Source organism: Camelus dromedarius, chromosome X, assembly GCF_036321535.1.
Source record: "Camelus dromedarius isolate mCamDro1 chromosome X, mCamDro1.pat, whole genome shotgun sequence".
Classification (NCBI taxonomy): domain Eukaryota; kingdom Metazoa; phylum Chordata; class Mammalia; order Artiodactyla; family Camelidae; genus Camelus; species Camelus dromedarius.
Window position 1 is genome coordinate 36504486 of NC_087472.1, and position 27380 is coordinate 36531865.

The 27380-nt window shown below is 40.8% G+C and overlaps 1 protein-coding gene across 4 annotated transcripts in view; it reads right to left on the minus strand.

The window, feature by feature from the left end:
* CHRDL1 (chordin like 1) overlaps positions 1-27380 on the minus strand; it is a 123116-nt gene that overhangs the window by 47030 nt on the left and 48706 nt on the right. For 2 of the 4 annotated variants that reach the window (XM_031445650.2, XM_031445648.2), the window contains exons 5-6: positions 8860-9005; positions 7304-7397 (exon numbers count right to left, since the gene is read on the minus strand). In XM_031445650.2, coding sequence (XP_031301510.2) covers positions 7304-7397; positions 8860-9005 — 240 coding nt within the window. The remainder of the gene's footprint in view (positions 1-7303; positions 7398-8859; positions 9006-27380) is intronic. The other 2 variants (XM_031445652.2, XM_031445649.2) reach the window with 1 other exon arrangement.

Genomic DNA, 27380 nt, shown 5'->3' on the forward strand with positions numbered 1-27380 from the left:
CCATCATATCAAAAAGAATACCTAGGAATAAACCTACCTAAGGCAAAATACCTGTACTCCAAAAACTGTAAGATGCTGATGAAAGAAATTGAAGATGACACAAACAGATGGAAAGATATACTGTGGGGAGAGAGTTTAGGATTAACATACACACACTACAATATATAAAATAGATAAACAAGGACCTACTGTACAGCACTGAGAACTATATTTAATATCTTGTAATAATCTATTATGGAAAAAAATCTGAAAAAATATATAAATGAATCACTTTGCTGTACACCTGAAATTAAAACAACATTGTAAATCAACTGTACTTCAATTAAAAAAATAATTAAAGATACTGAAGCCTTGAGCTACATATGAAAATGAGCAGAAGACCTGAATAGACACTTTTCCAAGGAAGATATCCAGATGGCCAACAGACACGTGAAAAGATGCTCAACGTCACTAATCATCAGGAAAATGCCAATCAAACCACAATGAGATATCACCTCACACCTGTCAGAATGGCTATCATCAAAAAGACAACAAATAACAAGTGTTGGCAAAGATGTAGAGAAAAGGGAACCCTTGTGCATTGTTGGTAAGAATGTAAATTGGTGCAGCCACTATGGAAAACAGTATGGGAATTTCTCAAAAAATTAAAAATAGAACTCCATAGGATCCTGCAATTCCAGTTTTGGGTATTTATCAGAAGAAAATGAAAACACTAATTAGAAAAGGCACATGTACCACTATGTTCACTGCAGCATTATTTACAACAGCCAAGATATGGAAATAATGGAAATGTCCATCAACAGGTGAAGGGATAATGAAAACGTGATACACACACACACACACACACACACACACACACACACACACACACACACACAATGGAATAGTATTCAGCCATAAAGAAGAATGAAATCTTGCAATTTGTAACAACATGGATGGACTTTGAGGGCATTATGCTAAGTGAAAGAAGCCAAACAAAAATAAATGCCATATGATCTCTTTAATGTGGAACTGAAGCAGAAAACAACTAAACCAAACCAAACAGAAATTGACCCATAGATACAGAAAATAAACTAGTGGTCACCACAATGGAAGGAAGTGGGGTATGGGTGAAATGGGCGAAGGGGCTTAAGGGATACAAACTTCCAGTTATAAAATAAATAAGTCACCAAGATGTAATATACAACATAGGGAATATAGTCAATAATATTGTGATAACTTTGTATGGTGACAGATGGTTACTAGACTTATCATGGTGATCTATTCATAATGTACAAAATGTTGATCACTATGTTGTACACTGGAAACAAATATGATATTGTATGTAAAAAAGAGAGGCACATCACAGGGGTGAAGGTGGGGAGGAACATGGCATATTATAAGACAGAAATGCTAGCCTATATGTGTACGTGTTGGTGTCAGAGAAACAAGGATAGGTAGCAGGCTGAGAAAGGGTCAGATTGTTTGACAGAGGGCCTTTTGTGCAACTACTAACCATTATATATACAACAGATAAACAACAACGTCCTACTGTATAGCACAGGGAGCTATATTCAATACCTTGTAATAACCTATAAAGAAAAGAATATGAAAAGAAATATATATGTATAACTGAATCACTATGCTGTACAATAGAAAATAACACAACATTGTAAACGGAACACATTTCAATAAAAAAATTTAAAAAAAAACAAGCTGCAGAGCTGAGATTGGGTAATATGATAAGAAATGGAAGACCTTGGCCAACATGATCAAGTAGTACCTTAAGAAGTCTGAACTAGCATAGTGGCACTGTTTATAACAGCCAAGACTTGGAAACAACCTAAATGTCCATCAACAGATGAGTGGATAAAGAAGTTGTGGTATATTTACACAATGGAATACTATTCAGCCATAAAAAAGAATAAAATAACGCCATTTGCAGCAACATGGATGGACTGGAGATTGTCATTCTAAGTGAAGTAAGCCAGAAAGAGAAATAAAAATACCATATATCACTTATATGTGGAACCTAAAAAAAAAAAAAGACAAACAAACTTATTTACAAAAGAGAAACAGACAGAGACACAGAAAACAACTTATGGTTACCAGGGGGGAAGGGGGTGGGAAAGGATAAATTGGTAGTTCAAGATTTGCAGATACTAACTAATATACATAAAATAGATAAACAACAATTTTGTACTGTATAGCACAGGGAACCATATTCAATATGTTATACTAACTTATGGCTAAAAAGAATATGAAAACGAATATATGTATGTTCCTATATGACTGAAGTATTGTGCTGTACACCAGAAATTGACACAACATTGTAAACTGACTATACTAAGTCTGAACTTGAGTATTATGCAGCAGGTACAATGCAGGAAAGACAGTACAGACACTTCTACAACATAGGGTGGCTGGTTTCATGGTGGGTCAGAAGTCAGGGATCTTGGGAGGACAGGATTGCCACTAGTTAGCCCCCTAACTTTTGAGTCAGTCCTCCCAGATTCTGGGGTGCAGAGAGGAAAGAGAAATGTGGTGTTAGCTGAAGCTGGAGAGACAGTCTTAAAAGTCTTCCTTCACCTCCCTGACTAGGTCGATCCTCATCAGTTACTGGCTTTTGTAACACCTTTCCTTTGTAGAATGTGGCACGGTTCCGATTTTATATTTACTTGTGTCAGTATTTGATAAATGTCCGTCTTCCCCATTAAACTCCACGAGGGGTGGTTCCATGTCTGTTTTGTTCACCAGTGTATCTCCAGTACCAGCACAGTGCCGGATACTTAGTGGTTGCTTGACAAATGTTTGCTGAATGAAAGAAGGTAGCTGCTTACACTCGGGCCTCTCTAAGCCCAGAAAGAGAGGTGTTCCCCTGTGATTGGTTCAATCTTGTTGGGGAAAGATGGGCAGTATGGTTACTCTCTTGGGATTATCTGCCTATGCCAATGTGCATTGCATGTCCTCTCTTCCCCTCTACTCCCCTGCACTAGGAGAGGCCCTTGTCACACTCCTACTGATGGCTCCCACCAGACAGCATAAGAGCTTGGGACTCTAGAGCCAGGACAACAATGTTAAATTCTAGCTCTGCCACTTACTAACATGCAGCCTTGGGCAAATCACTTAACTTCTCTGCCTCAGTTTTCTCATCTATAAAATAGGGATAATAATAGTTCCTACTCTGTTGTTAAATGAGCCATTACACACATAAGTGCTTAGATCATCGCTTGGTACAGAGAAAGTGCTACATATGTACACCATCTACCAAATGCAGGCTTGGCTCTCAACACAGCTGATAGCTTACCCCAAATATGTCTCCCTTGGCTAGAGTCCAAGTACATAGCCTTCCCCTTTGCTTTGGCAAGATAGGTAGGAGACAGGAAGCAGAAATGATAAATGGTGGGGGGAAGCTGAGAGTGGGTTTGGGTATGAGGCCTGCCCACCCAGAATGTGGCTGTGGCACAATCTCTGCAGAGATTTTTTTTTCTTCTGTTAAGAGTTTCCCTTAGGGCTCCAGTGGCTGTTTGCACTACACTTCCAGTCCAGATGAGGTTTGCTGAAGTGCCAGCAAGGACACGCACCCTGCCCACACTCTCCTGACTGTCCTAGCCTCAAAGACACATCTAAACAACTGAGGATGGGGCTGAGATTAATCCATGGCTAAGACTGCCACCTGATCCAGAGGGAAAGGCACACGTTAGTGTTTGGAGACAGTGCAGAGAACCTGTTTCAATGGGGCCCTTTATACCAAGGTAGGCAAGTTCAGTGCTCAAAATGTTATTTCTTCAGCAGTATTTTGCCTGCAATTAGGGTGGCCAGCGTAGTGGAGAAGTGCGTCTGGGTTCCCTGCTCTGTGAGTAATATGCTTATACAAGGTATACCTTTGTAAAAACATCATTTCAACAACAACAAAAAAACTAGGTGCTTCAAAAATTAGAACTTCAGAGGAAATTCAATCATATTATATACAAATGAAAGATGTAAGGAAATTAAAGGCAGAGAAAAAAAGCATCAATTTTATGAAGTGTAAGATTTAGTCTTTAGAGGGAAAGATGAAAGAGAATAGTTTATTTAGACTGGAGAAGAGATGGCAAAGAAAGAACTTAATGAATTGTCAAGTATGTGAAGGGACATACATCATCAGTAATAACCAGCTTTTAATCTGTTGCTTCTGAGGACATAACAAAAAGAGAAGAAATTCAAATTGTGACAAGAGAACCGCTGAGAAGATGGTTAGTCTCAGGAACTGTTGCCCCAAGAAGGACTAGAAATATAGTTCTTTATATGGAGATAAAGTAAATCAAAAGGCAAGGCTATCAGCAATAGCGAAGATGCAATTCTATTTAATCCCAGGGTAATAAATATAGTAAAATTATATAAAATATATTAAGTTACATTATATATGGTAAGCAGTAACTTTGTATTAGACTTTCTCCTGGCATTCTATGTCAGCTCAGTTAAATTTTACAACTTTTCCATGGGTTGTAGATATCATAATTGCCGTTTTCACAGCTGAGAGAACAAAGGTCCTGAGTGGTTAAGTAGCTTTCCCAAGGTAACATCACTGGTCAGCAATAGCTCTACCAGGTCAAATCTGTGTCCTTCTGGCTTCAGAGCCTATGTCCTTTGCACTATATTTCTGCGTGGATGCAATAATATGTCTTTTTGCAGTTTCCTTTCTTTTATTAATTGTTTTTCACATTAGATGTCACAGAATTTTTCCCCAAACAAAATCACTTCAGCCAAACAATAGGATTACAGCGACTAGCTGGTTATACTAGTAACCAAATGTACACCTCTGCTAAGAGTGGACTCTCTTGGGTGTAGAGAAAAGGGAACCCTCCTACACTGTTGGTGGGAATGCAAATTGATGTGGCCATTATGTAAAACAGTATGAAGGCTCTGTGAAAAACTAAAAATAGAGTTACCATATGACCCAGCAATCTCACTCCTGGGTGTATATCTGGAGAAAACTCTAATTTGAAAAGATACATGCAAAAAAAAAAAAAAAGAAAAGAAAAGATACATGCACTTCAGTATTCATAGCAGCACTTATTTACAACAGCCAAGACATGGAAATAACCTAAATTTACCAAAGTAATTCCAATATGCAGCCATAACCAAGAAACAATGCTCTAAATATACAGCTGACCCTCGGTATCTGTGGGGGATTGGTTCTATGACCCTCCCAAATACCAAAATTCGAGGATGCTCAAGTCCCTTATATAAAATTGTTCAGTCTTTGCATATAGCCTACAAACATCCTCCTATATACTTTAAATCATCTCTAGATTACTTTTAATACCAAATAGAATGTTAATGCTATGTAAATAGTTGGAAATACAATGTAAATGCCATGTAAATAGTTGCCAGGGCAAGGCAAATTCAAGTTTTGCTTTTTGGAAATTTCTGGATTTATTTTTTCTCTATACGTTCAAACCACGGTTGGTTGACTCTGCGGATGCACCACTTGCAGATCTGGAGGGCCTACTGAATTTCAAATTTGTCCATTTTTCGTTATTGAGTCCTCACTCTATGGGAGACAGTGTCCTAGGTCCTTTTCCTGTATTATCTCATTTAAACCTCACAACCATTTGGAAGTAGGTGCTAACATTATCCTCACGGTAAAGATTGCTAGAAAGCTTGAGTACATTGCTCATGATCACCCAGCTAGGAAGCAGCAGGGATGGGATTAGAACTGAGGCAGCCTGGCTCCAGGGAACCCAATCTGAACCACTACTCTGCACTGTGTCCCCAGACCAGAAACCCACCTTCTCATCCTAGAAAGACTGCTATACTCATCTTCCTGGTCTCCCCATTTGTCTTATTTCCTCCCTTCAGTCTAGTCTGGACACAAGAACCAGTGAGATCTTTTAAGACATCAACTGGATCATGTCATGCCCCTGTGTACAACCTTCTGATGGCTTCCCAATGTACCTAAAAAAGGAAATCCAAACTCCTTCCCATGGCCTTGAAGATCCTATGTGGTCTGACTCCTGTTCACCTCTCCAGTCTCATTACATGCCAGTTATATTCCTGCCACATGGGTCCCTAGGCTCCTTGAATGCTCTAAGCTCTTCCCTGCCTGGTCCTTTGAATTTTCTTTCTGTCTGGAATGTTCTTCCGCCAGGACCTTTGCATGGATAATTCCTTTTCATCCTTTTAGTCTGAGAGTACGTGTCATCTCAGAGAGGCCTTTCCAAATGCTCAACCTAAATGCCTTCACCTCTTATTTTCTCAGTCCTTTGTTTATTTTCTTCATAGTACTTACATTATTTATATTTAGATATTTCTTTGTTTATTACGTCTTCTCTGGTAAAACGTGAGTTCCATAAGAGCAAAGAACATATCTTGGCTGCTATGTATGCCACATATGGCTGTACAGGCTGTGTACTGCACAAGGGTGCCACAGCTACAGAGGTACATTCACAAAGATTTTCTGGTGAATGGCAGTCAAATATCTTAAGTAAGAGAATCCTTTTTGTAATTCACATAAAGATGCCATAGAGGCTAGCAGTGCCCTGTATGTCAACTGTATTTACCAATATGTATCCAGCCTTGAGCACAGTGCCAAGCATATAGTAAACAATCAATAAGCATGCTGATTGGATAGAAGGAAAGCACAAAATTAGGATACTGCCAGGGGGCAAGTGGGAAAGAGGGGACATAAAGGACTGCTGATAGATTTGGTAATTTGAGAAAAAGGGAATAAAGGAGAAATTAATGGTGATTATGTTTGATCTAGGGAACCTAGAGAAAAAAATTGGTGCCATTATCAAAGAAATGGAACCCAAAGAAGAAAAAACCTGGCTTGAGAAGATGATGATTCCCTTCTGGATATAACTTGAGAAGATGCTGTCTTCCACTTTGCTTTCATTGAGTTTGTCACCATTTTACAGCGGGATTTTAAAAATACTCCTGTATTTGCCCTACACAGTATTCAAAATGGTCACATTAATGCTTTGCGAGGCCCATTCTTTCTTTTAAGGCTGTGTGTGGAAATGCCCTGGGTTTTACAATACAGTCATGTAGGGGCCAAGCTAGAAGGGATTAAGGAAGGAGAGCTACAGATACTTACTTTCACATTAGATGACTGTCACCCTCCTTCCCCTGCTGCGCTCCAGAGCAGTTTCTTTTAGGCAGTGACCCTTAAAAGCAGTGCTTTTATTTGTTCTAACTTTTGTGAATGAAAGCATATTTAAAAACTAAGGCTACCACAGAAAATTCTCTTTCCCTAGGCCACTGGACAGGTTAATTTCCTCTTCTAAATCTTGCTACTCAGGATGGAGGCACCCGAAGTCTTGGGATGCAGGATACCTACCTCTGCACACCCGGCAGCAGGAATCTGGAACAGAGACTGGGAAGGCACAGGTTAACTTGGGGCAAGTCTTGAGACCACAGTACACATTTCCCTCCTGCCAAAGAGAAACAAAATTAAGGTCAGAAAGAGCTGGCATACGTGCTAAGGCTTTAGCTCAGTACCTGGGATGAGTAGGGACTCAAACACGACACATCTCTCCCCTCCCCACTGCTGTTCCATAGTCAGTTCTAGGTACTTCCTAAATTTTATGATGTATTATTTTTTTATTTACTATTTCTTCAGGCCAGAGACTAAGTCACAGAAGAGTTGGAAATCCTCTTCAGGCATCCTGGTCTAAGATGGAACAAAGTTGTCAGTGAGACGGCTGCTCTGAGCTGCCTAACAACCAAATATAGTCTTGCCCCTCTCTTCTCTGCCCATTCTATCCCTTGGCCCTCATTATGCCTCAGCTGGATGTTGGGGTTTGGGGGGAATGCAGATTCGCATGATAGCTCCCTTTTGTAACACTTACTAGAGTCTCCCTTCCAAACAAAGTAGACAAGCTCTTTGGGTTGATACAAAACTATGCAAGATCATCTGAATGGGTAGCTCAGTCCAGCACAAGCCAAGGGAGAGGATCAGATTTACTTGCTAGTTATGTTTGTCCTTGAATAATGTTCATTCCCTAAAATTCTATGTTCCAAACATTATTCCTTAAGCCTTGCACTTAGTTCATAGGAGCATATTGTTCTGGGGCTAGATGGGTTCCTGAAAAGTCATTAGGAAAGCATGGCTACAACAGAATTTGCCCACACTACTGAGATCTTCTATTCTTACTAAAAATCCCTAAGCAAGGAGATTCTTTAACTTCCCTTGTCAGTCCAGTGTTTAATACCCTTTATAGGCAGAAAAGTTGTTTCTACACCTAACTTCATTCTCTCATACTTCAGCTTAAACAGCCATTTGACTCCATTTTCTGATTCTATCTATTACATTCTCTGGACTGCACAATTAGATGATAATATAATCAGTATGTCTTCTTCCTGAAGTATACAATTCTCTTAACAAGCAATTTCATCATGATCAAGTATTTGTTGAGAGTTTTCTCATTGCAGGGAACCAGGAATGAACTGGTTAGTAGGATATTTAAGGGATGGGAACCAAGAGACAACCTATTTTCTTGTGAATTAGACTGAGTGGCCCTAGGTCATGCCAGTGACCTTTCTAACCATAGCATTTCCAAGGCTTCAAATAATTGAGTTGTTCAGATGAAGGCTTTGGTGGTGTAGTTATTGTAAAAAGGAATACAGACAGATCAAGGCTATTAGCTCATCTTTGTCCTTTTAAGCAGTCCTAAAGTTTTAAGACCAGGATATAACTAGGTCTGACCTCTTCAACAGCGTAGCTCAGGGTTGATGAAGATCCCGGAGTCTGGATTGGTAGGGAGGCTTGTGATTTAGATGCAATTCATCTTTCAATCAAGCACCCTACAGTGTAGGCTCAAACTAAAGAGACAAGTATAGGAGCACTCTTATTTGGGTAGGGGACAGCACGGACAATAAGATACAGGGTCTTACCGAACAGCTGCACTGGGTGCACTGGTTGGGTTGCCGGTTCTGAAAGAGCCCTTCAGCCATGAATAGCTCACCATGTTGGTAAGTGGTCCCATTGTACTCGCACGACTTGCTGGTCACCTTATTGTTCGCAGTGGGTAAGGAGTCTTCTGGGACAGAATGGAGAAAAAACAGACCAAGTATTGGCATCATTGGAAAGAATTTCATAAATCCCAACAGCAGATAGTCCCTAATCCAGTGGCTGATAACTTAGATAATACTAAAGCAGCCAGACAAGAACAGTAACTAATGCGACCACCCACCCATTTCTTCACTTGTTGGACATTTATTGAGCACCTACTGTATACCAGGCACTGTGATGGGCACTAGAGAGAGATCAGTGAAGAAGGACAAGACCCCTCCCTTGATGGAGCTAATAGTCTTAGATGAATAAGGTATTACCTTGCCTGGAAGAAAGGAGTCTTTTCAGATGAGAAACCACCTATTATGACTACCTTGGTAACTGTACTCCCTCCAATGTTTCATATCACTTGCTTGTATCCTTGTTCCAGCCTCTGAAGTTTTTGCTTATTTTTAATCCTTCTACCAAGACTGCTCCCTCCCTCCCAGTCTTTTCCACCTATTGAAGTTCTGTCTGACTTTGAAGGCTCAGCAGAAGTCCCCTTTCCTCCATGAATCAGTCCCTCATAGATCCAGCCCATGATCTGCACCTCTCAAAGTGTCTTATGTCTGAAGTACAAATTTGGCACTTGAATATTATTGTAACTCATATTTGTAAATTATAGCCACTCAGCCAACAATTTGCAAAGAGCTTTCACATACTTTGTTACAATAGAGCCTCATAACAACACTGTGAAGCAAGTAAGGCAGATTCTTATCTTCATTTTTCATTTGAGGGTGACAAGTCTCTGAGGTTGAATGACTTAGCTGGAGTCACGAAGGTAGTGAGTGATGAAAAAGGGAACTGAAATCTGGTCCTCTACCTCTAAATTCCATCTTCTTTCTACCAACTCATGTATACATTTGTATGTATTGCTTTTTGAAGACTGAGACTCTGCCTTACATGTCTCTTTCTCCATGGAGTCTGGTGCAGGGTTGCCATGTAACAGAACCAAGAGACAACTCAGAGTTCACTCTAAGTGAATGGTCTCAAGAAGTCTTTTGACTAGGCTTCCTTAAAGTGCATACTGTGTACACACACACACACACACACACACATCTCTTAAATATCAATGAATAAGTGCCCAGGTTAAACTAATCATCAATGTACAAATTAACAATAGATACAAGCAGAGCTTGTGAAGTACCTGCTTTGAGGCAGTGGAAGAAGAGAAATGAGGGGAGTTGTATATTTCACTAGGGAGAGGCTTAAAGAGTCAGACCATCCTGGAGGACCCTCCTACACTGTGGGTGGGAATGTAATGGGTGCAGCCACTATGGAAAACAGTATGGAGGTTTCCTTTTTTCCCTAACATTTTTCATTGAGTTATAGTCATTTTACAACATTGTGTCAAATTCCAGTGTACAGCACAATTTTTCAGTTATACATGAACATACATATATACATTGTCACTTTTTTTTTCACTGTGATGGAGGTTTCTTAAAAAACTAAAAATAGAGTTTCCATATGATCCAGCAATCCCACTCCTGGGCTTATATCCAGAGAAGACAAAAACCCTAATTTGAAAAGATACATGCACCCCAATGTTCATAGCAGCATTATTTACAATAGCCAAGATATGGAAGCAACCTAAATGTCCATCGACAGATGGATGGATAAAGAAGGTGTGATATACATACATAATGGAATATTACTCAGCTATAAAAGAGAATGAAATAGTGCCATTTGCAGCAATATGGATGGACCTAGAGATTATCACACCAAGTGAAGTAAGTCAGGCAGAGAAAAACAAATATTATATGATGCCACTTACATGTGGAATCTAAAAAATAATACAAATGAATCTCTATACAAAGCAGGAACAGACTAACAGGAATGTAAAACAAACTTATGGTTACCAAAGGGGAAAGGGAGGTAGGTGAGGGATAAATTAGGAGTATAGGACTAACAGATACAAACTACTATACATAAAATAGATAAGCAACAAGGATTTAGTGTATAACATAGGGAACTCTGTTCAATATCTTGGAATAACCTATAATGGAAAATAATCTGAAATGTGTGTGTGTGTGTGTGTGTGTGTATACGTATATTTATATCTGAATCACTTTGCTGTACACCTGAAAATAACATATCATAAATCAACTATACTTCAATAAATTTTTTTAAAAAGAGTTAGACCATTTTTTATTTCCCACCACTCAAAGCCATAATGAAAATGAGTCCACGTTATGGTGGGTAAATTACACCTCATTAAAACTTTAAAAAAAACAGAATGATATTGTTCTCAGGATGTAGGTAAACATGATAAAGGCTAATAATAATATCGATCATCATCAAACAATAGTTAACATTACTGTGCCCTAAATAATATGCTAGGCAAAATGGTGAGTGCTTTTCAATACATTTTCTCATTGGTCCTTACTAGTAACATTCTGATGTAGATATTAAGGTTCTGTCCATTTTGCTGATGAGGAAACTAAGGCTCAAGAAATTAGGAAACTAAGGCCCAGGGTCACACAACTTATTAATTGTAGCACTAGGAGCTGAACTGATGTTTTACTGATTCAAGAATATTCCCTCCTAGGGTGCCAATCACTTCAAACCTGTCACAAGTAAAGGACCATTTAACTTAAAACCAAAACCAGCAGAACATGAAGGGTGTGTGGTCCCTGCAGAATGGCCTCAAATATCCAGAAAACTGACATCGCACTTTCTGTGGCTTCGTGATTTGGGTAACTGACTCAATTCTATACTTTGCTACATAAGTTGATCTAGCTTCAATTTCTGAGTAAATCACTCTTTGGGTGTTAAGTAGTTATTAATGACCCCTTACAGAGTACAAAGGAAGTTCCTTAATTTTGCCTTAAAAAGAAAAGCCTTAGCTCCTAGAAAGCATTTAACTCATACTAATTGGCCCTCTGGCCTGGGCTGAGTCCCTGCTGCTGCCCACAAGTACACACAACCAGACAGCTGCAGCTGGTACACATGCGTGAAACCCAATGGACAAAGTACAAGAGCAGGGCCATTTGCCCCTGGGCCCTAATTATACCAAATTGCAGTATTTTGTGGTGAAGGAAAACTCGGATGACCTACAAAATAATATCTGCCATGACTCTTACAGGAGCTGGCAAATCTTTGGAATACTGAAAGAAGAGAAAGTTTGGGTTTTGTTTTTTTGGGGTTTTTTTTTTGCCTCAAAAGAACTTGGATTGAGTTTTGAATTGGGTCTTCCACCAAGGGATCAATGGTGAGGCAACTGCAGAATGAAGTTTTCCAGTGGACCTTGACCTTGAGAGTCTTTCTTGTAATAGTCTTCAGAGTAACCTGGCATTGGAGTCTATTAATCTACTCAACAGGAGTTGGAGAGAAAGCAAAAAAGAGGAAGACAAAAAAATCAAAGAAAAAGAAACCAATGATGGTCATGCTTAATGTTAGTTTTACACAAGAAATTTATCTTAACATCTCCCCATTTAATCTTATTTCATTTTTCTAATATCCCTAATGGGGCTGAGGACAGGAGAGAATTATGAATATGAGGCTACTAATGCCTCAAAAGATTTGGTCCTTATCACACAGCTATTTACTAGAAGAGCCAACTCGGAAATACACTTTTCCTGCCTTGAAGTTTAGGCTCTTTTCACACAGTGGGTATTAAAACTAGGGGACAAAAAGGAAATGAAATTAGTCCTTGGAAGAGATATCTGTGTTCTCATGTTTATTGCATCCCATGTTTACTGCAGCATTATTCCAATAGCCAAGATATGGAGACAACCTAAGTGTTGATCCCATATTCCATATCCTTGGATGGATAAAGAAATTGTGGTGCGTGTATATGCATATATAATGGAATATTCAGCCTTAAAAAAGGGATCCTGCCATTTGCAACAACATGGTTGAACCTTGAGGACATTATGCTAAGTGAAATAAGCCAGTTACAGAAAGAAAAAAATGCATAATCTCACTTATACATGAAATCTAAAAAAGTCAAATATGTAGAAGCAGAGACTAGAATGGTGGTTACCAGGGGCAGGGAGATGTGAGAAATGGGGAGATATAGGTCAAAGGGTACAAAGTTTCAGTTACGTAAGATGAATAAGTCTAGAGAGCTAATGTGCAGCATGATGGTTACAGTTAATAATACTGTATTGTATACTAGAAATTTGCTAAAAGAGTAGATTTCAGGTGCCCTCACCACAAAATGAACGGTATATATCAAGAGATGATGTTAATTAGCTTAACTGCAGTAATCATTTCAATATGTATATGTATATCAAATCAGCATGTTGTATACCTTAAATATTTACAATTTTTATTAATGAAAAGAATTTTTTTAAAAAACTGGAGGGCAGGATCACTGAGTCACAATCCTAGCTTGTGTACCCACCTCCTATAACATTGCACAAGTCACTTTACTTCTTTGGGCCTCGACTTTTATATCTAAGGATGGGATACGGAACTTAAATCTCCCCTTGCATCTTTGAAGGGCCAACACAGCATGCAAGGAACCACAGAAGCAAGGAAAGCCACCTTGGACTCTTATCCTCTCCCTTTCCAGATTTTCCAAGGTGGTTGGGTTTCTAACCAACTATCCTTGGACCACATTCAGTGTTCCTGGCCAAAAGCTGGCAGGAAATCAGTTTGAAGCAAGGCTGGCTTCAGGGCCCTTCAGGAGAATGCTACAACAGAAGTGGCCAGGCTGCATGATTTTTAGCCTCTGCCATCTCCCGTTTCTAGTCAAATCCCACACAGTACTCTGAGCAGTGGAGGAAAGGCACTGCCAGGTAAGACCAGCATTAAGCCATCTGACTACAGTTGTGTTGCAAAAAGGCACTGCTCCTTCTCCCCCAGTAAGGGATGATCTTGTATGTAAGCAGAACTATGATTTCTGAGGTGCTCAGAAAACACTCCCTTATCCTAAGGATCTCTTACCTCCTTTTCTCTCACTGATGCTTAAAATGCCATTAGAAGTCCATTCCTTTGAAATAAGTGATTGCCTTTTGGCAATCAGATCTTATAATTCAAAAATTTCTCTGAGAGGATACACATTGTCAGTAACATCTTAGTGTGAATAACTTTGCCGCAGGCTTTTTCCCCCTTCAGAGCAAGTGGCAAAATTTACCAAAAAGTCTGTGGTCCTATCCCACTTCCTTTGGTACACCATTCTCTCCCCTCCTGGCACAACCCCTCTAGAACCCACTGTCCCCAAGCTGGTGGCTCTATTCTCCACTCTCCCTACCATCAAATTTTCATCTCCTTAGTGGGCCAGTTCTTTGCTAGTCAGAAAGGCCATCTGTAAGTCGGAAGACAAATCAGCTCCCCGGATTTATGAGATAAATGTACACCTCTCCAGAGCTCCCAGGCATCGGATCTCCTTGACTCCAAGGAGTCCCTCCCTTCTCTTGCCATTGCTACTGTTACTCAAGATCTGACTTTATTTTTGATGGCTGATCTTGATACTTATGTTTCCAGTCTGATTCCCTCTTGTTCTAGTGGCACAGTCCCAGCATATCCGCAGGACATTTTGGAGGTGGTGGTGGAAGTGGGATATGTAGATGATGGTAAAAGGCTTGAAAGAAGAGGTTATGACCCCTTTAATTTCCTTGAGACACACACACACACACACAAACACACACACACACACACACACACACACACACAAACAAAACAGACCTGTATAGTCCAAAGGGCTAAACTCTCCAGGTCCCAGAAACACAAGAAAAGAGCAGCACAAGTCTACAAAAGGAAGCTCTGCATTGGATGCTGTAGTGTTTTTCAGTTCCGTATCTCAGTGATGCAAGCAAAAGGAATTGAGCCTGGTCTCTGGGGTCTGCAAACATTACGTATAAATCTCTGCTCTGGCATGTCTTTGCTCTGTGACTTTGGGAAAGATACTTAATCTCTTTGCACTTCAGAATCCTCATCTTCAAAGTGAGCATGCCATCTACCTTACATGGCTGTGAGGTTTAGAGATAATTTATTTTAAAAGCCCCAAAGTATTTGGTAAATAGCAAAGTTCAAAATAAATGGCAAATGGTGTTGGTCTAGAGAAAAGGCACATAGGAGAAAGCTATTAACCTGAATAACATGAAGGCATTTTCCTTGTTTCCATGGATGCCTGGACAATTAATTAAAAGGCATTCACATTGTGCTTATGTGTATGGTGGGAGCGGCGGGGATAAAGGCCGTTTCCCTCTTGTTTTCTTCTTCATTCATCTAACACTTATGAAGGTCCTTCAGCTACACCTGGCACTGATAGGTTCTTGATTATACCTTGACAGTAGCTGGTACCATGGTAGGTTAGAGCTACAAAGATAGATAAATAAGATGTGTCCTGGACTTCAAGGAGACTTCTACTCTCATTGGAGGGGCCAGCACAAAAAGGTATTAAATGATAACATAATTAAATAACATGTAAAGGTTAAGAATGGAAGAAAGGTCATATTATCACAAATTGCCCAACTATGTCAAGTATGAAAGAGTATCAACTGCATCACTATGGATTCAGGTTAGACACTAGAAAGTATTTTAGCTGAAAGTGTTAGGGGAAACTGAAATCACAGGTCAACCAGCCATGGAGGGTAGTCATTTTCAAACTGTTCCGTACTGCTTTGGGATTCCTCAGAGGTGTCAGGGAGGCATGAGGAAAGAAATCCATTCTTCACTTCCATTTCAATAGAACAGCTCCAATTTTATTGGTGTATGTGTTTTTAGGATTTTTTTTTATGATTTCAATCTAACAAAGAGCTTTGCTGCTAAAAGACACTGTAAAACCACTGGCATAGGAACTTTTCAGAGATATGCTGTTTTTGAGTTAAAATCCGATTTATCTATAATATATAAAGAGCTCCTAGAAATTGATAAGAAAAAGACTAATAGCTCAACAGTAAAAAGTGGGCAAAGACTATATAGAGTTGAAAGAAAGGGAACTACAAATGGCTCTTAGACATAAGAAAATGTGCTTAACCTTATTCATAAGAGAAATGTACCACTATGAAAAACAGTGTGGAAGTTCCTCAAAAAATTAAAACTAGAACTACCATATGATCCAGCAATTCCACTTCTGGATATTTATCTGAAGAAAATGGAAACACTAATTTGAAAAGACACATGCACCCCCATGTTCACTGCAGCATCATTTACAATAGCTAAGACATGGACACAAGCTGTTTCCATTGATGGATGAATAGATAAAGATGTGATATGTGTGTACACACACACACAGACAATGGAATACTATTCAGCCATTAAAAAAATAAAATCTTGCCATTTCTGGCAACATGAATGGATCTTGAGGGCATTATGTTGAGTGAAATAAGTTAGGAAGAGAAAGACAAATACTGTATAATCTTATTTAGATGTGCAATCTTAAAAAATAAAAAGCTCATAGATACAGAGAACAGATTGGTGGTTGCCAGAGGCAGGGGGGTGGGTGAAATGGGTAAAGTAGGTAAACTAGATAAGTCATGTGGATGGAATGTACATCATAGTGACTATAGTTAATAACACTGTATTGCATACTTTAAAGTCGCTAAGAGAATAAATCTTAAAATTCCTCATCATAAGAAAAAAATCTGTAACTATATGGGGACAGATGTTAACTAGACTTACTGAGTTGATCATTTTGCAGTATATACAAATATTGAATCATTACACTGTACACCTGAAACTAATGTAATATGTCCATTATACTTCAGTTAAAAAATCTACACCGAGATACCATTTTTCTTATCAGATTTGCAAAAATCCAAAAGTTTGATTAATAAACTTTTTCAGCAAGGCTGTCGAGAACTGATACAAACACTATGGAGAGAAATTCAGCAGTATCTATCAATTTTAAAATATATGTATTTATGACCCAATAGTAGGATTTACTTTTAAGAATTCGTGCTACAGATATACTTGCACATGTGTGAAATATCTAAAAGTTATTCACTGCAGCACATCTGGTTAAATATGTGATGACTCACTAATACAACAAAATAGTATGTAGTTGTATAAAAGAATGAGTAAGCTCTCTATGCACTAACATAGAAAGATAGCTTATTAGGTGAAAAAAACATAAAGTGCAAAATTCTATAAATAATATACTACTTTTTATGTAAATAGAATATATTTTAAAGAGTATATATTTATATTTGCTTGTATTTTCATAAAGAAAATCTGGAAAGATACATAAGAAAACATTGAAAGTTATGGGGGAACTATGTTCTAGGGAGAAAGGTAAGAACTGGATGGATGTGGGATGGGGTGAATTAGACATCTTACTGCATATCTTTATATATACCTTTTTATATGTAAATATATATAATCATATATACACATACATATATCATTCATAGTCCTGAATGATACAAATGTTCCTATTCAAAAATTAAATTTGAAGAGTCTATATTTGAAAAAGATTCTACTTCAAGACCATTTTGGGTCTCTTCTCACCATAGAAAATCAATCCTACAAAGCTGGTCATAGAAGTTCATTTCTATTACCACTGGGACCGACTTTAGCCAGGCCTGTGTTTCCAGTGTGATTACACTGAGCTTCTCTCCTGCAGACACTATTCAGCACCTTTGGGGAGAGAGGTGGGGGATCTATTACACTGCTTTCTGAAACAAACTGCTTTAAATAAAGTTTGTAAATTTGGGCTGACATCTGGGCCTTGGCTCAGCTGGAAAGAAAGCAGGTAAATAAGGATGCTAATGGGACACCTCTTGCGCTCCTCCAAGGAGCACCACTGTAATGGAGGGAAGAATAGTTGGGCGCTGCATCTCGGTCAAGCTAGGTCAGAGTATACAGAAAGGATGTGACACATCTTGCAGAATTAATGCATCCCAAACAGTAGGTGTCTAAAGTCCCCTTCCAAGAAAGAAACATTGCTCACCCTGAGGCCATGTGGGTTCAAATGAGTTTTTCTCTGGGATGCTCACTGAAATCAAAAGTATTTCTTCAAATGAGTCCATCAGCTAAAGCAATGACACCTTCCATTTAGATTGTTCCTTCAGCTCTCCAATCACTATTACTTCTTTTTGCCTTTGGCTGCTCAAAGTGATGACTTAACTAGACCTGCTGTCCTTAGGCAGAGACCTGTGATTTCCAGATCTTCCCCAAACTCTCCTTCTCCATAAAAACTTAATCCTTCTGTGTCCCATCACATTGAGGCCCTGCTGGGGTGGGGGTGGGGGTTAGCACTCATCTTCTTGACTAATTCATACCAAGGTGCCAATGGAAGACAATATTTAAAAAACAGGTTCTTTTTCTAGATAATTAAATTGTAACTTGGGCCTTTGATGCTTTATCCATAATGAGGCTGTAGAGCACAGGGCAAGGAGGGCGAAACATTCTGAAACTTAGGGCTCAATGTGGGGGAGTTTACTGACAATACAGCCTCTAAGATCTGTCCTAGTGGGCAGAAAGGCCTTACTTTAGGGTGTCCAAATTGTGTTCGAATTCCAGCTCCCCTACTAATTAGGTACCACTCATTAACTAAGCAAATCACCTAGCATTCTTGAACCTCAGTTCTCCCATCTATAAAATGGGGTTGATAATAGTACCTACCTCATAGGTTGTTGTGAGGATCAAATGAGGTGAGACACCATGCTCAGCATAGTGCCAGGTATATATTAGTGCTCAGCAAATGCCCTTATTGTTATATTACTACTAGCTTTAAATGATAGGGTTTCTGGAAGGCAGAAAGCAGGTTGATAAGGGAAGAAATGTGGGGCTGTTTGTTCTTACAGTGCCTGTTATAGACTGGATGTTTGTGTCCCCTTCACCAAATTCATACACTGAAGACCTAATCCCCAATGTGATGGTACTTTAAGGTGGGCCTTTGGGAGCTGGGACCCTGATGAATGGGATTAGTGCCCTTATAAGAAGAGACAGGGGAGATGATGTCTTCTCTTAGCCATATGAGGACACAGCATGAAGGTGGCTGTCTATAAGCCAGGAGGCAGTCTCTCACCAGACACCAGATATGCTGGCACCTTGATCTTGGACTTTCCAGCCCCTAGAACTGTGAGAAACAGGTGTTTGTTGTTTAAGCCATTCACCTCTGATATTTTTGTTATAGCAGCCCAAACCGACTAAGACAACTGTCTTTCACTGCCCTGTAAAATGTCTCAAATATTGCCAGGTTCTGAGTGTAACTAGAGAGTCACTTCTGAATCATCACGTTTACTAAGAATCCTTCTGTGCCTCAGCTTCCAGCTGACTCCATCTGCCCTATCACCCCATCTCAGTGGGGAGCCCACTGAGAGTGATTTCTCTAGCCAAGCAGCTGAGTTCTGGCGAAAGCCATTTACCAAACGCAGAGTCTCTGCTTTAGATTTCCTGAGGGCTCCAGACAGGTTGATTTATTTAAGGGTCATGAGTGTATCTGTGATTGAGTAGTACTGAAGGTCAAAGGAGAAAATCCGAACTCAGCCAGCTCTCCTACTGTATTCTGGCCATTATTTCCAGGCTCCTCTCCTGCTGCATGTGTTCTAGAGCCGCTAAACAAGTCATTGTGGATTGGTCTGCGTTTCAGCTTTGTTCTGGGTCAGTACCTGAGCTCTTCCCTGGAATTTCATATTTTTCAGTTTAGGATGCCTCTCTCCTTCCCCTCTTCATCCATTTCCCCTCTGCCTGCCCTTTATGGCCCAACTCTAGTCTTACCTCTTCAAAAAAGCCTTGTCTAACTATTTCCACACTCAAAGGTCTCTTTAGGGGAAGGGAAAAGAGTAGAGCAGAGTGCTCCTGCTATGTCAGAGCTTCCAAAGGTGGCAGGTTCACTCTGTCCCAAACTCTCTTCTTCTCTGCTCTGCCAGAGTGCTTGACATGGTCCCAGCTTCAAGTATTAATTAGATTAGGGCTCTGCCTTTCCCAGAGGTTTAATAAGTTCACAGTAATGAATACTGAAGACTGAACAGTCCCCCAATAAAGAGCAAGGTCTTGGAGGCAAGGGGACAAAAACCACAGTGACACACCACTTCGCACCTACTTGGACAGCTATAATAAAAAAAGGAAATAATAATAAGCATTGGCAAGGATGTGGGGAAAATGGAACCTTTGTATATTGGTGGTGGGAATGTGAAAATGTAAAATGGTACAGCTGCTGTGCAAAAAAGTTTGGCAGTTCCTCAAAAGTTAAACATAGAGTTACCGTATGAACCAGTAATCCCACTTCTAGGTGTATACTCAAGAGAACTGAAAGCAGAGACTCAAACAGATCCTTGTACATGAAGGTTCATAGCAGCGTTATTCATAATAGTCAAAAGTGGAAACCACCCAGTGTCCATTAATAGATTAAATGATAAATAAAATGTGATGTATCAGACAATGGAATATAAATCAGTTAGAATGGATGAAACTTGAAAACATTATGCTAAGTGAAATAAGCCAGACACGAAAGGTCACATACTATACGATTCCATATTTATGAACCAGGAGCTGGGGGGAGGGAAAACAGGGCGTGACTGCTAGTGGGTATGGGGCTTCTTTCAGGGATGATGAAAACATTCTAGAATTAGACAGTGGTGATGCTGGCAATATCTTGTAAATACACTAAAACCAACTTAACTGTACTCTTTAAAAGGATAAATAGTATGTAAATTATATCTCAAATAAAGCTGTTACCAAAAAATTTAAACGACCACACATCCTACAGTGCAGACACAAAGGCTGAGTATCAGCGTGGGGCAGGCCTGGACAAACTGAAAGCGCTCTGTGCCCTGGTGACAGGGAGGCAGGTGAAGACTAGAAAGGTCAATGAAAAGGAAAGGGAGAACCATAAAGGGGCCGAGAGGGTCAATCCCAAGTCATAATTTTGTCCATGGGGTATGCACCTTGGGAGTTGGGGTAGGTCTCCCAGACAGCTGAGCTCAAGGAGGGGGCTCATGGGGGAAGGACTTTCCCATCTGGAATCTTCAAGGACACTCTTCAGTATGACCAGTGGCCTCCCTACTCCGACCCCAGGCCCAACCCTCCATGGGGTCCCAAGCCAGGAAATTCCTGCAGCAGATTCAGCAGATCACTCTGCAGCTAAGCAGACAGACACAACACTCTGTCCCAACCAAGAAGGTGCCGAGTGAGAGGAAACAGTAATCTGCCGATCCAGCTGGAGAGGAGAGGGGAAGAGGGCGCTGAAAGCTCACACCCCCAGTGTAATCCCAGCTCGTCCCCTCCTCATCCGGAACCCATCTGCGGGCTGTTTATCATCCCACTTCCGTTAATGTTTCAGCTGCTGTCAGTCAGTAGCTGACCCTGCCTGAAAATGCCATCTTGTCAGACAGACGTGGAGGAGAAGGATGACTTGAGGAGAGGCTTTGTGCAAGAGGAGAGCACGCCTCTGTGGGGCAAGGGGTTCCGGCAGGCTGGGCGCTCGATCTGGGGGAGAAGGGGAGCACATGCATTCTTGGCTGGGTAGGGCAGCTGACTTGCTGTCTTTGCATCTCTGGGCCTCAGTTTCTACAACTTTCTGCGTTTGTGAGTATGTGAGTGTGTGTTTGTTGCGGGGAATCATTTCACTTGCTTCTATTTCATGCAGACATAGAACAAACAAGGTTCTATTTTTTGAAAAAGCCTGGGGAGAAAAGACACTATATGCAACACAAACAATTGATTCTGATTGTCTCCAGCTTACCAAGTGCAGTCCTTCTGAAGGTAAAAAGAGATGTATAATTGCGTCTGTTCCAGCGGTCTGGTGTCCAGAGTTTATACATCCCCTGAGGGTTCAGCCAACTCAGAAAACACCCCTCAGCTTGTGATTCTCTGCCTTTCAGGTAGGAGATTTCGCCTTGCTGTGTCAGTCACCTGCCTTCGGGCCAGCACCTGGAGCTGAAGCTCTGTATATGGATACGTGCAGAGCGGCATCATGGGGCACAGCCCAGCCAGAGTGATGAAGTGCATCTCAGAGATGCATCCCCACGGCTAAAGAACACTCTCTGTAATACCAGCTGGTCCTCATCCCCACTGCATGCCTTGCCAGCTCTGCTCTGACTCATGCTAGACCCACCCACCCCCGCAGCCTACCCTCTGCTTACTCATCTCTTACCCAGCACTCACCATCTGTCAAACACACTGATTTCTTGCAGCAACTCCAATGGTCTGCCCGTCTGTACCCTACCTACAATCTAGCACCTGGTAATAGATGTACTGCTTGCTGAGTGATCAACAAGTGCAAAGGTGGCGGGGCTTATGTCTTGACCTATCTCCTCCTGGCTCTAGCACTGGAACAAAGGAACAAAACACCCAAATAGTGATATACACTTGAATGTCACAAGTCTATTCTTAATGTTGTTAAGCTCTAAGTGTGCACCTCCAGGGGTGAGGGGGTTCTTCATTTAAGTCCTAGAGATCTGGAGAGAAATAAATATGATGACTCTTCAAAGGGATTCTGAAGCAAGTTTTGAGTGCATGCATTCTTCTGGGAAGAGGGTCCATGGGTTCCATTAGACTCTCAAAGCATTCCATTACTCAAAAGAGGTGCCTGCACTATTTTAACACAAAGCGAGGGGTCTGTGGGTTTCACCTCAGAAGCACTGGATCTTGGCAGGCAACTCAGTCCAGTTTCTAGGGCTCTAGGGCTATGCATGCTCATTTTCAGCCTTCTGTGTGCTGAGAGCAGTTACTGGTGAAAGCTTCCCATAATCCAATCTTTAGAGGGAACCTCTACGTCCTTTTCTGTCAAAATGTCTTCTTCCACTTTACTGAACAGCTTTATCATTAGCTCCATTATTCAGCTCATGGACCATTCCAATCACATTACATAAGCCGTCTAGGGTTTCCCATGTACATCTCCAAGAGAAAACTGGAAATGGCCTTCTCTCTTGACAGATGGAAATGAGGCCCAGAGCTTCCCGGGGGAAGACCATTATTTAGTGCCAAAGCCAGGATTTAAACTTAGGTTTCCTAATTTTACAGAAAGCCACAAAATATGAGGGCAAGAGAAGCCCATTAAAAGCAACTCCAACAATTGAAGGAAAAGATAAAACACAAATCCCTCTGTTTTCAGGGGCGAATTCCCGAATCTCAACTCTTCATCCGAACTTGGATTATGTAGCCCAATGAAAAGAACCCCTTCTGCAGTGGATATGATCTATTGTTCTTTTGCTACTACACTGTGGGTTTTTAAAATTTTTAATTATCCAACGGTATAATAAATGGACTTGCAGTTGAGGAGAGAATGTTAAATCAACTCTTCTGCATGACGCCTAATTGTTAATGACAGGTTTTGTGGTAACATGTGTCACTCACTGCCTTCCTCTTCTCCCTAAATAAATTAAGAATGAGTTCTACTATTACTTGGTTAGTTCTAATCCTTTGGGAAGCAGGCTTTTTTTTGAAGGTCAACGACCCTTTGAAATGGACAAATTAGTCACTACCCTCAAGCAGCATTTACAGAAACAATGTGAGGCATCTGGCTGAGACAGTGGGGAGTGCGGTCAAGCATTCCTTTGTATTGCCTACACAAGCATTTCCCAAGTCCGCTCTGCAGAGCACTACTAGTCCACAAGACGCTCTGTGAAAACAAAATTCTGTGCTTCAAATAAAATTGGGAAAAGATCCATCGTCTATGCTCACAACAACCCTTTCAGCGTGTTAAAGGATCTCAGAAATTCCATAAAAAAAAAAACCTGTTGAATTACAACCCAGCATTTTCTCTGACTGACTTTCCTGAACCATCAGACTTTTTTCTTTTCATCTGTGTAACAGCTATGAACATCCCAAGAACACTCCCCTGCACCACATCTAAAAAGCAGATATGTTGAGGATCTGGATCTCTGCCATCTCATGGACACTAAAAAGTACTGAATTCAGGACCCCACCCCTACTTTCGGTCACTCAACCTTCAGCTGAGACCTAGCAAGTTTCTCTTACATGGCTGCACAGCCTCTCCTGCATCTTTTTCTTTCTTCCTTCATTTCATTAGTGAGCTTTGTAAACCTAGAGAAAACGCCCCCTGTGAAATACTGTAGAGTGCTATTAACTTGAACCATACAGTCTGGCACTCGCAACGACAGCCCAATGACATTAGGCACTGGAGATACAAAGAAGTCCAGCCTAGGAGTTTGGACCGTGCCTGTATACGATGAGAAGCCAGTGAAGTGATTTGAGCAGTGCAGTTATCTGATGAGATTTACATTTCTGGAAGACTGTTCTGGGATGACTGGAGGAGAGACCGTGAGGTTGGAGGCAGGACCTGTCAGGAGGCGAGTGAAAGAGCCTATTGCTATCACATTACATCCTAAAGGAAGAAAAGAGGCATTCAGTACTTGAGGATTAATTGGGAAAACTTATCCCCAAACAGGCTTTTTGTTGTGTTTGGAAATGTGTTAGCAGCAGGCTTCAGAAAGTGGTCCCTGGAGGCCATTGGCAGAGGCTGCAGGGAAGGCGGTGGCAGATGAAGCCTGAGGGCTGCTGGAGCCAGCCAGCGCTATTAGGGAAAGGCCGTCCACCTCTTCCTGGAGACCAGACGAGACAGCTCATCTGCCATGTCACAGAACTACCAGAGGAAAAGACAAAGTATCATGTTTCTCCTCTTAGGAAATCCTTTAAGAACCGAAGCCAAAGTCCCTTCAGGGCAAAGAGTAATGTAGGTAAACATACACAATGCAGAGAACAGAAAGGGCGTGTTAGAGAATCTAGATTCAAAAGGACTCCACCACCGATTGCTGTGAGGTGGTGGCTGTTCCTCAGGAAACGGAGGCATGAATAGTAATGTCAAAGCTTCATGCAAATTTCAAGTTTGAAACTGGGATTCGTCTTTTGGCAGCCACGTGCTCATAAGATGACCCCTCTTCTCATTGTAGAGTTATTAGTGGGGAAGGTGGTCATAAGGGTCAGAGGTTACGTAAGTAAATAAGGTTTGTTACCATCTTCAGATTTACCAAGGCTACAAAAGCAGCAGGAGGCTCAATCATTGCTTTGGACCAGTAATTCTCAAAGTGGGACCTCAGTTCTCAAGTGGTCCATGGTCTTTGGTGGGAGCAGTTTCAAGCTCTACCCATCGGCCCACCCCTGATTGGGAATCACTGAACAGAGTGAGAGATGTCACTGATGGGAGTGAGGCTTATGCAGACAATTTAGAGGCAAAAAAGAATTTGAGAGCCACAGTTCCAATAACTGCAGTAGTGGCATCAATAACATTAGTTATTTAGTCATTACTGACTCGTGCTTACACTGTATGCTCACGTTCATTAGCTCTTTTCTCCCTATGGCCACCCTAGGAGGTGGGATTGCTATAACTACCTTTACGGATGAGGAAACTGAGGTTAGGGAGTGGTCAAACTAGCACTGGAGCCAAGATCTCGGGCTCAAGAAGTGGAGCTACCCGGCATTGCTCTCAAGCTCTAGGCTGCATTATCTGAAACTACAGCCGGGGTAAAACAGCTATGCAACATAAAATCTTTTCTGTCATTCTAATTGCTTTTCCCAAGTTCTTCTCACTGTTGCCTCTAAAAAGGAAATCACTCTTTCTGTCTTTCACACATACAGGCACATAGAAGGTCTAAAAAAACAGAAGGTAGCTGATCAAAAGGATGTACTTGACTACATCACCGCACGTTAGCCTCAAATGGTTGGGGAGAGTGAGAGAAAGGGTGTGCGGGGAGGCTATGCCCTCGGGTTGTGCCTTCTTGAGAATGGCAGAAGCAGGGAATGTTAAAAACTGCAGATTACCTTATAAATTACTGGGCCAGTGAAATAATCTTAGAACAGAACAATTTCCTCTCTAGAACCTGAAAATAGCATTGGATGGCCAGATCCTCTTCGCAAAGACCACCAACCCCCTATTCAGAGTGAGGTCCAGGAACCAGCAGCATTAGTGTCACCTGAGAGCTAGTTAGAAATGCAGAATCTCAGACCCCTCCCTCCACTCAGAACTCCTGGGTCAGCCTCTCATTTCAACAAATTCCCAGGGATTCACGTGTACTTTAAAGTTGGAGAGGCACTGCTTTAGGGCTTCTGGATCGAGAGCTCATTTTCTTCAGAACCTTCAATAATGCCCTAGAAATAAGTCCACTTCTCAATGGTTAATGAATATGAAGAAGGCTTTTTATTCTCAGTTCTAGATGTATGCATATAGCGCCTGTTCCACGCTGCTTCAATCTATGGCCCACAGGGGTACAAACACAGGCAATCTTAGAACTGTGTTTCCTGCCACCCATAACTTTTGTCTGCAACTCCCATTTCTGTAAGAAATGGCCAAATACATATAATTAAAAACCAGGATCCTGGGGAAGTGACGGAATCTATGCAAAATCACAAATACTTGGGACTACAGCAGTGGTTCTCAACTGAGGGTGATTTTTCCACCAGGGGACATTTGGCAGTGTCGGAAGACATTTTTTATTGTCACAAGTTGGGGAGGATGCTACTGGTGTCTGGTGGGTAGAAGCCAGGGAAGCTGCTAAACAGCCCCCAATGCACAGGACAGCGCCTGATAACAAAGATATATCTAGCCCCAAAGCAGTTAAGAAAACCTGGACTTGAGGAAATAATACAGACAAATGACCGGATCCTTAAATATTCTATACACAGCTAGGGAGAAAGGGAACCTGGAAGGGCTTTCTCCATTCTGACCAACAGCTATGGGTTGGACACGAAAGTTCTAGCTGCCCTTGAAGGAGTGATGCACTCCTTTGGCTTAGAGAGTTGAGCTTTCCCTCGACCTAAAGTTCTTCTCCAAAACCACACCATGTAAAACCAACTGCTCAGGAAGTCACAATACACATAGAAAATCTTTTTCACAAATATTAATTTTCAAACCTAGCATTAAATAAAACCAGAAGAAACCATACTTTCATTTTTTTTCCTTTTGCAACAAAAGGTACATACCATGAAGTAATTAAAAATTAAATTAAAAAAAAAACCCTGAAACAAGAAGTAGCTATAAGAAATACCAACCAATAGAGTTAACATAATTATTATATATAAGCATTAAAGGATTCTGAATGCCCTGGTAGCCAGGGTAAAAAGAGAAAAAAGATTAGTTGTATAGTTTCCCCTTTTACTGGCTTCCTTTTCGTTTCTAAGAGTGATTTATAAACAGTTCAGGATTCAGAATGAGTTGCCCAGGGTCACTGATCATAATTTCAATGAATGTCAATTCTTTCACTTTCTTGCTCCTAGGACACACAGCCCAAGTCTCTGTAGCAGAAAAAAAAATGTAATTGCCCTTACCTATGGGTCCAGAGGCACTGTGAAATACAAAGTAAATGTGAAGCTTGATGGAATTGCATTTATAATATAAGTTCTCTGAGGGCAGGACTATTCTCTTACTCCACCAAGGCCTATAATGCTGCTCCATGAGTGTCAAACACTTCAATATTGAGAGGATGTTGGTGAAGACTTTGGTCTGAGACTCAGCAGTTGGAGCCCTTCCTACAAAAAAAATCACCCTTGCTTAAGACAAATATATAGTAGT